We start from the raw sequence: 14,202 nt of genomic DNA, 5'->3' as shown, positions 1-14,202 counted from the left end.
CAAAAAGTATTTTAACACCTTTTTAATTGTAGCTCAGGTAATCTTAAGCATCTTATTGATGTCTGGCTAGTACCAGTGATGGTACTGCCATTCATTCCTCTTCCTCCTACTAATGACCTCTTCTTAAAAAAGGAAAATATAAACTCAGAAGCACATGATGGGCTTTACAAAAGTGGAACCCATTTAAGAAAAGTTATTTCCATCTGGCCATTCCAAAGTCATCTCTTTTCTCTGTACACCTAAGTGTAAGGTGTGTATTTCCATTGCTAATTTGCTTCCTTCCTCATCATTCATCTGCACGAATTAATTTGTTAGAATGCCCCAGCAAGCAGTCACTTATGTCTATAGGCAGTGGTGGCTAAAGTAAACTTTCTTTCGTTAAGTTTGGAATCCTGTTTGACTTATTGTCTCTCATTTTGAAGTGGTTGAATGTTCTGGTTGGCCAAACATAATGTAGAAATTATTTCCTAGCAAATAATGAAAGATCGGTGGATGAATGTTGGTCACGAAGAAGAAGAACTAAAGCCGTATACTGAGCCTGAACCAGATTTCAATGACACGAAAAGGATCGGTAAGTATTTAAATGCTGTGAGAGGTGTTGACCCTCGGCTGTAAGTAAGGGTCCCTTAGTCTACTAAAATAGCATTTAAAAATATAAATAGAAAGCCATTTTTATTTGAAAAATACCTGCTCTATCATTTTTCTTTCCCCAGATATACACTAATCATTGCAAATTTCAAGTTCCTTAGTTTGTTCTCGTGCATATTATAATCTAATTCAAGTGTTGGCAACAGTAATACACAAATGAAAATGATGTAGATAAATCTCTTTCAGCAATTTCTAACAGGAGGAATGACTGATTCAGCATTGATCAGACTGATATCAGCAAAACATAGCATATATTTCAACCAAAAACACAGAGGCCCTGAGCTAATAGGGCCCCTCGCTTTGTGTTTTCTGTGTCTCATCAGCGTCCACCCTCCCTGCCCAGCCCCAAGCTGCTGCCAAACAGTTTTCTTTGTTTCTCTCTCCCTTCCCACAGCCTTTGGGAACTCAAAACAGAGTCATCTCAACTGTGCTCCTGTCTGGCTTAAAGACAAAGGGAGGAACATTCTAGGGTGTTAGGACTCTGCTCAGGACAACTGTGGAATTCTAGCCTCCCAAGGAGGACTCAACCTGCCTTCAGATCAGAAAGCAGAGAGTGTTCAGAGATGGGAGAGACCACTCCATGGGAGGCTGAGGGTGTGTTGAGAGACAGAGGAAAAAGGGATTTTGTGTGTCACAGACAGATATTGTGAGTCTGGATGGACAAAGGAATTCAGCTCAGGAATGTGCTAGGCAGTGAGAAAGGGAATGGGCCCAATCATTTGTAACTCATGATATAGATATTCTCTGCATGAAAAATTGTGAACATACAGTATCCGAATATACGGTTTCCATGTGTTAATAATCTAAAAGTCTTTATAATTGATATTCCACTTTAAAATTTTAGAACTTAGTTTTCATATCTAATGTTGGCAAGCTTGGCCAATTTTTATTCATTTGCTTACTAAAATAAACCCATTTTCATAAAACTTGCATTTTTTTTCAAATTTCCAGATGTCATGGTCACCATGGGTTTCGCACGAGATGAGATAAATGACGCCTTAATAAATCAGAAATATGATGAAGTCATGGCTACTTACATTCTTCTAGGTAGAAAACCACCTGAAGTAAGTTTTTCACATTTTTAGATTAATATAAATCATTTTTTGAGCTAGTGATGGCTAAGTATCTATATATATAGAAGCCTAAGCGACCATTCGACTGTTTGACTGGTAGCTATGATGTGCACTGACCACCAGGGGGCAGACGCTAATGGTAGGTTAGCTTGCTGTGGGGTCAGGCAGATCAGGACTGGGCAAGACGGCCCAGACACGCCCTGTAGCCCTCCCTCAGTCCCTCCCCAGATTGTGCACCTGTGGAGTCCCTCAGCCTGGCCTGCACCCTCTCGCAATATGGGACCCCTCAGGGGATGTTGGAGAGCTGCAGGCCAGGCTAAGGGACCCCACCAGTGCACGAATCCGTGCACCAGGCCTCTAGTAAGATATATTATTAGCAGATATATTCTGTGTGGTATCAGAAATAGCATAAAGACCCTACCATTTCTTATGTGTTAGAATTCAAAACTCAAAAGGTGCCAAGTTATGAACCCATTTTATCTCTGAGTACCAAGAGATTCTATTATGAAAAAGCAAGCCTGGTGCCTTAGCCCCAAGGGGTACCATTCACAGTCTAGGCTTTGAGATGGCATCCCCTAGAGTTGTGCACCCAAATGCAACAGCCCCGCCAAAGGTAGCATGGTACCTCTGGGTTTGCAGAAAAGACAGTGACCAAAATAAGAGGAAGTGACAGCATTTACAACCAAGTGTACATCATGTCTTCTCTGATTTGTATAGGTGGGAACCCAGAAAAACATTGGTGACATTGTACCTTATAAAAAGTTAAGTGGCTTTGATGCATCCCATTGGGAATTCTCGAGGCCAGGACAGATCTATTGTGAGCTAGATTTAGGAAGTAGCTGTATGCAAATGGCGATTGAACTTTTAAAACAAATGATCCGTTGGGATGGCAGATATAAGAGTTAAATCGAATGTCAGGAACAAAGCCTAAAACATTGAAGGTTTGTTGAAAACTTGACATCTGTGGGGGGCTTTTTATAAAATAGACTGAAATAATTTATAGTTAGATAGTAACTGTTAGGGAAGCTGTGCATTCGGCTGACTTCGGGTCATTGAGGGTTAAATGAATTAATGCTCCTGAAGTCCTTACAGCGGTCCCTGTGTGCCCTGTGTTCGCTGGTATCTATTATAATTTCATCAGCATCACCCTGCTGTTTGTCACTGGCATCTTCACACATGAGTTCAGGATACCCGTTGGGATGCCGGGATTCAGTAAACAAACATCCTTTATGTTAGAGAGAGGGATAATGTTTTGATCCCCAATACCTCACTTAGTTCTGTGTAGGTGCAATTTCTTGATCAGAGCCAGTAAACCAAACTTGGTTCTGTAAATGTGGTGGAGAAAACAAAACAAAGAAATCCCTGCACACGTGTGTGTATAAAGTTAAACTTTTAGATTTTATCTTGACTTTGAATCCAGAGATGTCCCTTGACCCTTTTTAAAAAATATATATATATTTTATTGATTTCAGAGAGGAAGGGAGAGGGAGGGAGAAAGGGAGAGAGAGAGAGAGAAAGAGAAAGAGAGACATCAATGATGAGAGAGAATCATCTATTGGCTGCCTCCTGCACGCCTCCTACTGGAGATTGAGCCTGCAACCTGGGCATGTGCCCTGACCAGGAATCAAACCGCAACCTCCTGGTTCATAGGTTGGCACTCAACCACTGAGCCATGCCAGCCAGGCTCTGTTGACTCTTAATCTCAATTTTTATAAAGTGCAGATTAATAAATCATAGGTTTTTGGGTAATGATTTAAAAAAGTAACCAATATAAAGAGCTAAGCACAGTCTACAACCGCCATGCAATGATTGGTAGCAGTTATTGGTGTTTTGACTAAACTAAGGCTCCAAAGCCTTTTCCTTCCCTTCCTGTTTGCCGACTTGCAGTTCTGCACCCAAATTGTTTTTGTTTTTTAAGTTCTGGCTACTCCTTGTATGGCTTGGAATAGACGAGAAAAAATCCAGAGTGCGTATCGTTTGCATGAACATTTTAGTGTTTTGAAACCCTGGTGGTCTTTCTTCTTCTTGCAGTTTGAAGGCGGTGAGTCATTATCCAGTGGAAACTTGAGTCAGAGGTCGCGGCCCAGTAGTGACCTAAACAACAGCACCCTCCAGTCCCCCGCTCACCTGAAGGTCCAGAGGAGCATCTCGGCCAATCAGAAGCAGCGGCGCTTTAGCGATCATGGTGGGGAAAGTCAAATCAGTGCAACCAGACCGATTCCATCCAGATCGTGTTTTCTGGGCATCATACATTCACACCTCCATGTGCCTGTGTCACCCCTGGCCCCGCAGGCTGTCAGTGAATGACAAGTAGCGTCCCCTCTGCAGGGACCGGCCTGATTTTTGTAATCAAACAGTTTCATCTTCCTTGAGAGCGAAAATATGCAAATAGAGATATTTTTAACTCAGAGTATTTGTTCGTAAGGAAAGGATAAGTCAATTGTTTTGTAGCTCATTAGGCTTTTTTTTTTTTTTAATTATAGCTGGTCCATCCATCTCCGCGGCCGTATCGTACACAAAGAGGCCTCAGGCCAACAGTGTGGAGAGTGAGCAGAAAGAGGAGTGGGACAAGGACGGGGCAGCGCGCAAACTCGGCAGCACGACCGTGGGCTCGAAGAGCGAGGTGACCACCAGCCCGCTCGTGGGGCCGGAGAGGAAAAAGGCGTCCACCATCCCAAGCGTGAGTGGACCGTCGGGTCTGGGGCAGCTTGGGGGGGGGGGTCATCTGTTGTCAGGAGTTTTCGTTTAAAGATTTTTTTTAATGTTTCACAATTTTAAAGTGAATCGTGCGTTTCAAGAACATGCAAAAAAGGGCCAAGCTTCTCGGAACAACAAGATAGGATATGAATTATTTACATTACACCGAACCTCATCACAGAATGGCACGTTAAACTCTCCTCATTTCCCCATGTGTAATATGTACTTCATGTTATGTTGGCTCATTGAATTTTATGTTTACAAGTAAGGTGTTCGATGAAGGCAGACTCTGTTAGTATTTATAAATTTAGCTCACATCAGTCACTTAAACCAGCAAACTAGAAAGTATATAATGGGAGCTAGAAGAGAGATTGAGATATTTTCCTGTAAGGCAGCAGGAAAGAATAAAGAGAGAGAAAAGAACACTAAAATATATAGTATATATCTATTAACTTTCTAGCTAGACCTCACGATTAAACCCATTATAAGCTAATTATGTATTTTAAAGATCCATGAAAGCTGGATCGGCCAAAAATAAATAGGGCAAGTTTTGTCTATAAGAGTAAGGATTACACAGAAGGGAATTCATCCCTTTTGAGAATAATTTCGGTGCAGTTCAGTACTAGTCACTGTGAAGGGTGGGGCAGGGTGCTGTGGGCGGCAAGGAGAATCGGTCCCTTTTTACTTCCGCCTTTTTTCTCCAGAGCTTCTCAGCCTTGGCTTGCCTCCGGCTCAAACCTGAAATGAGGAAGTATCCTCAGAGTGGCACTGCTCGCCCCGTGTGCCTTTGACCATGAGCTGTATTCTCCTTAGCATTACCCTTGGCCAGCCTGCCATGGTCACTACCACGGGTTTCCCGTTGGTGCTAATATTTATGTAGAGTTGTCTCTCATTCCTGGTCCATAAAGCTGCCTTTGTCCCCTCGCCTGTCCTTGTCCCCAACCCCAGCTTACAGATGAGAATAAAAACTCAGCTTTCCAGTTGCTTCCCAACAACTGCTCAGCTGCTGCCTTGGGGCGGTGAGCTGAAGCTGGGCCGAGTGTGTGCCCCACCTTTCACCCCTACAGTCCACCTGAGAGAGAGGGTGTGACATAGGGCTCATTCATATACCTACAGTCCGCCTGAGAGAGAGGGTGTGACACAGGGCTCATTCATACACCTACAGTTCACCTGAGAGAGAGGGTGTGACTTAGGGCTCATTCATATACCTACAGTCCGCCTGAGAGAGAGGGTGTGACATAGGGCTCATTCATACACCTACAGTCCACCTGAGAGAGAGGGTGTGACATAGGGCTCATTTATATACCTACAGTCCGCCTGAGAGAGAGGGTGTGACATAGGGCTCATTCATATACCTACAGTCCGCCTGAGAGAGAGGGTGTGACATAGGGCTCATTCATACCTACAGTCTACCTGAGAGAGAGGATGTGACATAGGGCTCATTCATACAAGATTCTGGTCAATGAAAATCCAACCATACGTGTGTATGTGTGTGTTTTTTTGAGTCATTTGCAGCTTCCATTTATTTCTTTGACTTTCCACAACTGCAGCTAGGATTTTAAAATGGCTTTTCTTTTCCATTTTAAAGAACAACGTATATGCTGGAGGAAGCATGGCAAGAAGGAACACGTATGTCTGTGAAAGGACCACAGACCGCTACATGGCCCTGCAAAATGGAAAAGACAGCAGGTAAGCGTCACAGTGCTTACCCGAGAATAATTTCTATGCAGTTCAGTACTAGTCACTAGGGAAGGGTGGGGCTCCACTGTTATTGTGCTACAACCAACTGCTCATGGGTCAAGAGGGAAGGAAATACAGAATAGTAAGATTGCAGCCAGTCATTCTTTCTTTATATAGTGTATTTTTATTGATTTCAGAGAGGAAGGGAGAGGGAGAGAGAAAAACATCAATGATGAGAGAGAATCTTGATCAGCTGCCTTCTGCATGCCCCCTCTTGGGGATCGAGCCTGCAACTGGGGCATGTGCCCTGACTGGGAAACTGAACCGTGATGTCCTGATTCATAGGTTGATACTCAACTACTGAACCACACTGGCCTAGCAACAGCCAACCATTCTTACTAGGGGGAATATTTAGGGAAAACAGGAGGTAAATCTCTTAACCTGAGAATTTTCTTCTAAAATATTCTCTAATCCGATCTTCATAACATGGATCTCATTCTCTTATATGCCTGCTGCTTCCTTCTTACCTCCTTCCCTTTCCCCCTCCCTCAAGTCATAACTATATCCAAATCCCAAAGGCGTGGTTTTTCTTCCTCTACAGAAATGTGGCCATCTCAGCTGATCCTTGAGAACCATGCACTTCTCAGTGTTTTATTTTAAATAATGATAAACCATATTTTTATTATTTAAAAAATTTAGCTTTTTTTCATCATGAGTTATAATGCAGAACTATTCATCAATATAATACAAAAGGGCAGGGAGTTCATTCTAATAAAATTTTGTGCTGAGTTCCGTCCTTAGTCATTTCAGTAGACTACACAGACCATTCTTACATTTGTTTCCTCTCAGGTAATAGACACTGTATGTCATAGAAACGGTTCTCCTTGGACTTAAGATCCCTTCGGTTAAAAGAATAGTTGGGAATTGATTTCTGACTTCTTATTTTTCCTGTACTAAGCCCTCATCTGGAGTTTCTTTAATCTGCAACAGTTAACCTATTGATTCATGATAGGAACGGAAAGTGCTTCAATAATACTTCCAGCAATAGTATTTTTGCTATAATTATGAATTCTTTTTGTATAACGGGCAGTGACCCAAAGCAACTCATCACACCACACTGTGATTTTTGGAAAGGGAAAAATATCCCCAGTCACAATCATTTTATCCATAAAAATCATTTCAGACCGTCTCCGAAACTTCCTGAAGGAGGGTAAGTGTGGGTGAGGTCCTTATTTCCCACCCTATACATCATTCCCAAGAACATCGACTTGTCGGTCACTAATCATGCCATTAGTGCTAACTTCTTTTAAGTGTTGTAGTCATGAGAGGTGTTAGTCAGTTTACTTTAAAAAATGTAGTTCTTAAATGTTAGTGACCTGCCGCTTCTCTGCGTTTGTTCCATGTGCAAAGCCTCACGGAGATGTCGGCCAGCAGCTTGTCTTCTGCCGGCTCCGCCGTGGCCCCTGCTGTCCCCTCGGCTCGGCCCCGCCACCAGAAGTCCATGTCCGCCTCCGGTCACCCGATCAAAGTCACACTGCCAACCATTAAAGACGGCTCCGAAGCTTACCGACCCGGGTAACGTGCTGGCTGCCTTTCATTTTGTTTGTTAAAGAATTTTTTACATATGTTTTTATTGATTTTAGAGAGAGGTAGGGAGAGGGAGAGAGAGAGAGAAGCATCAATGATGAGAGAGAAACATTGATCAGTTGCCTCCTGCATGCCCCCTACTGGGGATAGAGCCTGCAGCCCAGGCATGTGTCCTGACCAGGAATCCAACCTTGACCTCCTGCTTCATGGGTTGATGCTCAACTACTGAACCACACTGGCCGGGTGTTAAATTTTTTAAAAAAAGAAAAGAAATAGTAATAGAGTTCTTATTGCCCTTAAAAAAAAAAGTGGGCATAGCAAGTTGTGTCTAGTTTGGAGTAGGAACTTCCTGGGCCGTTACTCTGAATAGTGCGCCGTGACTTGTCCCCACAGGACCACCCAGAGAGTGCCTGCCGCGTCCCCGTCTGCCCACAGTATTAGTGCCAGCACCCCAGACCGAACCCGCTTTCCCCGCGGCAGCTCCAGCCGCAGCACCTTCCACGGGGAGCAGCTCCGGGAGCGGCGCAGCGCTGCCCACGCCGGGCCCCCCGCGTCTCCGTCCCACGAAAGCGGGGCCTTTGCCCACGCCCGGCGGGGCACGTCCACCGGCCTCATCAGCAAGATCACCTCCAGATTCGTTCGCAGGTCAGTCCCGCGGGCTCCGGTGTGCGGTGGCCTCCGGGGATTAGAAAGGACGTGTGTTTGGGGCTTTTCTTTCCTCTTTATAGTGATTTTTCAAAGTGGTTTCATGACATTTCATGAGAGCTGCTCTTTTGCAGAAGTTTGAAGAAAATAAATGAAGGAAGACAAAATGTTTTCCCTTAAGAGAAAGAAGAAAAACAGACAAAATGAGAATTAAAAATTTTTCTAGAGTGGAAAGAGCAAAACCTGACCTCAAAAATGTGTTTTAAAAGCCTTAATTTAGAAAAGGGAATGAAATAGGAGTTTACATTTATCCTTTACATTGCTCACTAATAATAGTTTCCCTCTTTCTCTTTCTTGTAAAAAGCCTATGTATATAGCTGCTTAGATTTCTTATGTAATTTAACATCATAAAATCTTAACCTCAGTGAACACAAAATGAATAGCAAACTTCTGATCTAGTAAAATAGTAAAACTGCACTCTCCTGAGAAAGCAAGCATGAGCGTGCAATACACCTTGATTATACGGGGTGCTGACCACAGTGCAGGTTGATGTAAATTTGATGTGACTGGGTCCCTGCGGTCCCCTTCCCAAGACCTGCATCCCGGGCTGCTCCTGCGCCTCCTTCAGGTCCTTGCTGAAATGCCACTTCCCCCGGAAGGCCTTCCCCCACCCTCTGTGTAAAATCACAGCTCTTCCTCCCAACACTGCGGGTCCCTGCTTCATTCCTCTGCAGAGCCCTAACGCTCCAAAATAATAGATGCGCTTTATTTATTTGTCCATTGTCTCCCAGCCAGAAGGTGAGAACAGGGACTTGTTTGTTTGCTTTCTTTTATGCCGAATCTTCTGCTGAATATTGAGTGCCTACGTGGCATGTAATATGCCGTTCAGTAAACATTATTGGGTGAACAAAGGAATAGTGTGGGAAGCAATCTAAAAAGCAAACGAAAAACTAAGTTGTAGTAAGTTCTGGTAAATGCTAGAAGGAAGCAGGTCCTGAAATCGGGAATGAGGTGGAGGCAATGAGGGTGTTCAGACGCAGCCTCCGATGGCAGCTGGCATGGAAGTTTCTAAGGTTCCATGATGCTCTTCTTCATGGTGCTCATATTCGTGTCCTTTGAACAGTTTTCTGGGCCGAGGGGGAGAGAAAGAGAGGGAGGAGATTGTTTGTGATGTTTTGTCAGCAGTTTGGCAGGTTATTTTCAGGGTCTTGGTTTTAAACACATTTCAATCAATTCTGGATTTGGTTAGAGAAGAGAAAAATGCTCCATTCTCCTGCAAGGCCACGTGTCACCGTGGGAATGAGCAGCCTTGGCATTGCTAAAGTGCTTGCGCATGGGCTGTGTCATCTACCACAAGTGACTTCATGCAGGAAGACACGCCAGTCATTGGTTTCAGTCCCAGGAATGAGCCTGCTAAGTCCTCTGGCCAGTGGCAGACTGGAGCTGCAGTTGCTCTCTCTGCAGTCACAGCATATTGACCTTTGGGAGGGGGGCGGTGTTGGAGGCTTGGAGATAAGCTAGAGAATTTCTCAAGGTTCAGGATATAGTCTAGCCTTATTATTTAACTAGAGGCCCAATGCACGAAGATTCGTGCAAGAATGGGCCTTCCTTCCCCTGGCTGCTGGCACTGCCTTCGCTCTGGCCAGAGCTGCCCTTCTGCCTTCCCACGTTGCCCAGAGGCTCAGAGCGGCTGGAGTGGTGCCTGCATATGCAAATTAACCCGCCATCTTTGTTGGGTTAATTTGCATACTCCTGATTGGCTGTGGGCGATGTGAAGATATGGTCAGTTTGCATCTTTCTCTTTTATTAGTGTAGATATTTTCAACTCATCTCTCATGTGATCCATTCTTTCTCCTTATTTCTCCTTCTGAAGTCCATCCTGGGCTCAAGCCCTATATCTCTCTGGTTCCTTTTGCCTTTCTCCCTTCCCTTTGGCTAAGGCCTGAAGCAGTGGAACCCACACACGGACACCCTCTGTGACCAGAACTGGGTGTTCTTGGGGTCATTTTGGGAGCCAAGACGCCTCACAAACTTTGGGACCAACCAAGTTGGGGTGCCATTAAATGCTTAGGTGAAAACGTGGGGTTTTCATAGGGGGAAAAGTAAAGGAATTGGGCTTGCTGAGCATTAAGAAGGGAAGGATAGGAATGGGGGTGAGCTCATGATTCATGTATTTGGAAACCAGTATTCCAAAGAGGAAGCTGGGGGGGTAGCTCTTCCTGGCCAATAGGAAGACTGTTCACCAAAATGACCACCTGAGAGTGTTGCTTTCTGGTCTTAGGAAAGCGATTTACCCTAGAATCATCGATCAAGGGAGATGGAGATGATTTATTTCAAAGTCTTTTAAATAGTTTTTAGACCCATGTGCTGTGGATAGGTTCTCTATACTGACTCTGTAAGCTGGAAATTGCATCACATTTGATGATTTCTTTTTTAATCCTCACCTGAGGATATGTTCTTACTGATTTTTAGAGAGAGAGGATGGTAGAGAGAGAGAGAGAAAAATATCCATGAGAGAGAGAAACATCAATCGGTTGCCTTCCATATGCACCCCGATGGGGATTGAACCCACAACCTAAGTATGAGCCCTGACCAGGAATCGAACCCACCACCTTTCAGTGTACAGGACAATGCTCCTCTTTATGGAGCCTCCCTCCCGGCTAGGACAAACCTGATGATTTTTTCACCGTAGCCCACTCATATATGGAGATGCTTAAAACATTAACTTAAAAGTTCAAGTGGATCATTTTCCCCAGCTGTTTATTAATATTTTGCTATCACAAGCCACCTCTTCATATATTTAAATGGGTTTACAACTTGATGCTCCTATGTCAGTATTTAATTAACTTTGAAAATGACAAAGTCGTTAAAATTTTGGTAGATTTTTAAAATAGCAATTACATTCAACAAAAGGACAATTAGTAGAGTTTTCCTGGCTTTCTTTCACAGGTGGATATCCAGGTAAGATCAATGTCTCTGTTTAAGATTGAGTTCATGTTTTTAGCCTCACCTGCTTGGGTAGGCTGTTCATTTGCTGTAATATTTTATCATGTGCATGAATCGTTAGCTTAACTTCTGAAATAGGTTAACTGCTTATTTAAAAATTGGTACTTATTTTTAGAAATACTGATATATGTGTTGAGCTTTATTTCTAACTACTAGGTTAATGTGTATGTTTTCTAAAATTGAGCGACTACTAGAATTCTGTTTCATAACAAATACGCAGTTGAATCTTGCTGTTGATAATTATTCAATAGTTTTAACTTTAGATTGAACTAAACTAAACCAAAAAATAAATTATAACTTTAAAATCATGTCTGAGAATTGGAAGATCATGTATAAAAAAAATCCTAAACCATCACCCAGCATTTCCTCCCTGACAATACCCAGTAGACGCTCAATGAGTGACAGTTCAGTGTGGTTATGTTGAAAAACATGAGAAACAGTATTAGACTGACGAGTCACAGAAACTGTCATGCTAGAAGTTGGCTCAACAAGTTAATAATTTTAAAATCATTTCAGATGTAGGTTTTCTTGATCTATTTTTCACTCTTATCATTAAATCTCAACCTTCACTTTGTTTTGAGGGATCCAAGTGAAGGCGAAGCCAGTGGCAGAACAGACACCTCAAGGTGAGGAGCCACTATTAACCCTTCGCTGCCAGGGCCCGTGTATGCAAACGTGCTTTTGAAATACCGACAGCACTTCCTAAAATGAATAGAATGAATCACTAGCTAGTATGTGTATTTTAAATGTTTATATTGGGATGGGTTTCCCTCATGTTGCCTAGCATTTAATTACGTGTAAGTTAATTAACTGTAAGTTTGTGTTTTCCAAACATGATTTTGAATTGTATGCTTTGTAGAGAAATGGCCTTTCTGTCCTGTAATAGATGTGTTGGCGAAAGAATGAATAGATTAAAATGTACTGATCCTTTTCTCACTAAAACGATGTCACTAATATTAGTCTTAAATAGCATAGATCACTGAGGTAACCAAGTCCATGGGAAGATTTTATATTAGTGATATACTTCAGGTGAGTGTTCGGCTATAGGCCACGTGTGGAAATGCTTTGTGGCATGCTTTGTGGTTTTGTGACGTTTAATACTGGTTGTGTCTTCGACCTGGCGACAGGTCTCAAACTTGAGCATAGTCGGAACTTGATTAAACGGATGGCTGGGTCCCACCCTCAGGGTTTGCGATGGGCAGCCTGGGGCCTGGGGACCACATTAATGACATGTTTTTACCACTTGTGTTTACATGTATAAATGAGAAATTTAAGGAACAAAGGCACGAAATTAGTTTGTGTGAACACCTGCCCCGCTTCCTTCAGGAATAATTTTTGACCAGTTGAACACAAGCCTCGATTTAATTTCTACTTTTTAAAATGACTTGGGATATAAAACATCATGAGCTTTGGGAAAAACTTGATTGAACATTCCAAGGTAGTTCTTTTTACAAACTGCGCTGTATTTATGTTTAGTCATAATAGTTGAAATGATTCTTCATGGAGGTAGGTACCTGAGTCACACCGTGGAAGGGAGCCAGAGGCAGGCAACACAAAGGACTTACGTCATCCCGCATTTAGTCATCACTTCTGAGCCCCCTTCTGGATTCTTCCCCTCTGTTTTCTAAACTTCCCTCTGAGACATTTAGTAGTGGACAGTGTCACAGGCGCCTGCTAATATTTCAGTTCATTGGCATGGTTTCGTTTTTGTTTGTTCTTTTGCTTTTGAACAAACGTTTTGAATCCATCCTATCTCTACAGTACTTGCTAGTCATTGAATCCACACAACCACCAGGAGGAAAGGGTCCCATTTTACAGAAGGGACAGTGGGGAGCCTAGGAGGGGACCAGGCCAGTGCTAATAAGTCTCTGTCTTTGCAGAGAGATGTGGGGCATGATGGTGAATAGCATGGGCTCTTGAGCCCAGACCGTGTGGGGTGAGCTGTGTTCTTCTACCAGTTCCCAGGATGATCTGTGTGACTTTAGAAGAGTGATTCTACCTCTTTGTGCCCCTAGTTCCTCATTCTGACCGCCACAGGGTGGTTGTGAGGGGCAAACGAGGAATTAGCACATGTGAGGCAGGTAGAACAGCTCCTGGCATGGAGTAAGTGCTCGATAAAGGACAGATGTGGCTATTACTATAACATTTCCAGGAGCTTCTGAGTTAATGTTGGCACTGGGGATGCCCTTGAGATACACCCAGAAAATGTCTCAGATGTGCCTGTTGTCTGAAGCTCACCAAGTTTCCTGGGTGGAACGCAAGGAAAATTAGACTTGGAATAAGACATCTGATTTCTAGTCTTTCTTTTAAGTCATTAGCTGTATGAGCTTTAAAAAGTAATCTAAGTTTCCTAGCCATCAGTTCTGTTTTTAAAATGAGTGGTCGATCACGTGATCTCTTGGGTCCCTTCCAGCCCCAGCATGCTGACCCATGGCCTGAGTGTGCATGTGTTCCTGATAAATGTCTCTGCTTGGATCTGCACATTCCTGGAGGCCCGGGGCTGAGGGTCAGAGAGCAGAAAGAGAATGCTGGAGAAGGCATTGGGATAAATGCGCTCCATACTTAGGTCATAGTCTTTGGAGGTTTCTTTTCTCTGCTTATTTCTTTCCTTATTTTTTTTTCAAGCTTGCATAGTTTGCAGAGCTTTGGGCGTTCAGATGCCTAGGAATGAGGGGGAAATATAAGTATACACGTATCCCTGAAAATTCATATATAAATGTATATATAAATGTATACATGAGTATACATTATAGGATAATATTGATATAAAATGTTTAATATATGTAGATAGATTATACTTTAAAAATATACCACTACTTTAAATCATATGTAGGTGAGATGGGTTAGCGAATTAGAATTATCTATA

General features: G+C 43.0%; 1 protein-coding gene across 2 annotated transcripts in view; it reads left to right on the top strand.

Moving 5' to 3' along the window:
• The window catches only part of MARK1 (microtubule affinity regulating kinase 1), a 56,683-nt gene that overhangs the window by 39,383 nt on the left and 3,098 nt on the right, over positions 1-14,202 (top strand). The window contains exons 10-17 of one of the 2 annotated variants that reach the window (XM_059677724.1): positions 472-571; positions 1,600-1,712; positions 3,753-3,906; positions 4,205-4,401; positions 6,007-6,107; positions 7,509-7,673; positions 8,079-8,330; positions 11,918-11,962. In XM_059677724.1, coding sequence (XP_059533707.1) covers positions 472-571; positions 1,600-1,712; positions 3,753-3,906; positions 4,205-4,401; positions 6,007-6,107; positions 7,509-7,673; positions 8,079-8,330; positions 11,918-11,962 — 1,127 coding nt within the window. The remainder of the gene's footprint in view (positions 1-471; positions 572-1,599; positions 1,713-3,752; positions 3,907-4,204; positions 4,402-6,006; positions 6,108-7,508; positions 7,674-8,078; positions 8,331-11,917; positions 11,963-14,202) is intronic. The other variant, XM_059677725.1, reaches the window with a different exon arrangement.

Source organism: Myotis daubentonii, chromosome 20 (genome assembly GCF_963259705.1).
Source record: "Myotis daubentonii chromosome 20, mMyoDau2.1, whole genome shotgun sequence".
In the NCBI taxonomy this organism is placed as follows: Eukaryota; Metazoa; Chordata; class Mammalia; order Chiroptera; family Vespertilionidae; genus Myotis; species Myotis daubentonii.
Note: the sequence above shows the minus strand (reverse complement) of the source record. Positions and strands in the feature narration are given on the sequence as shown.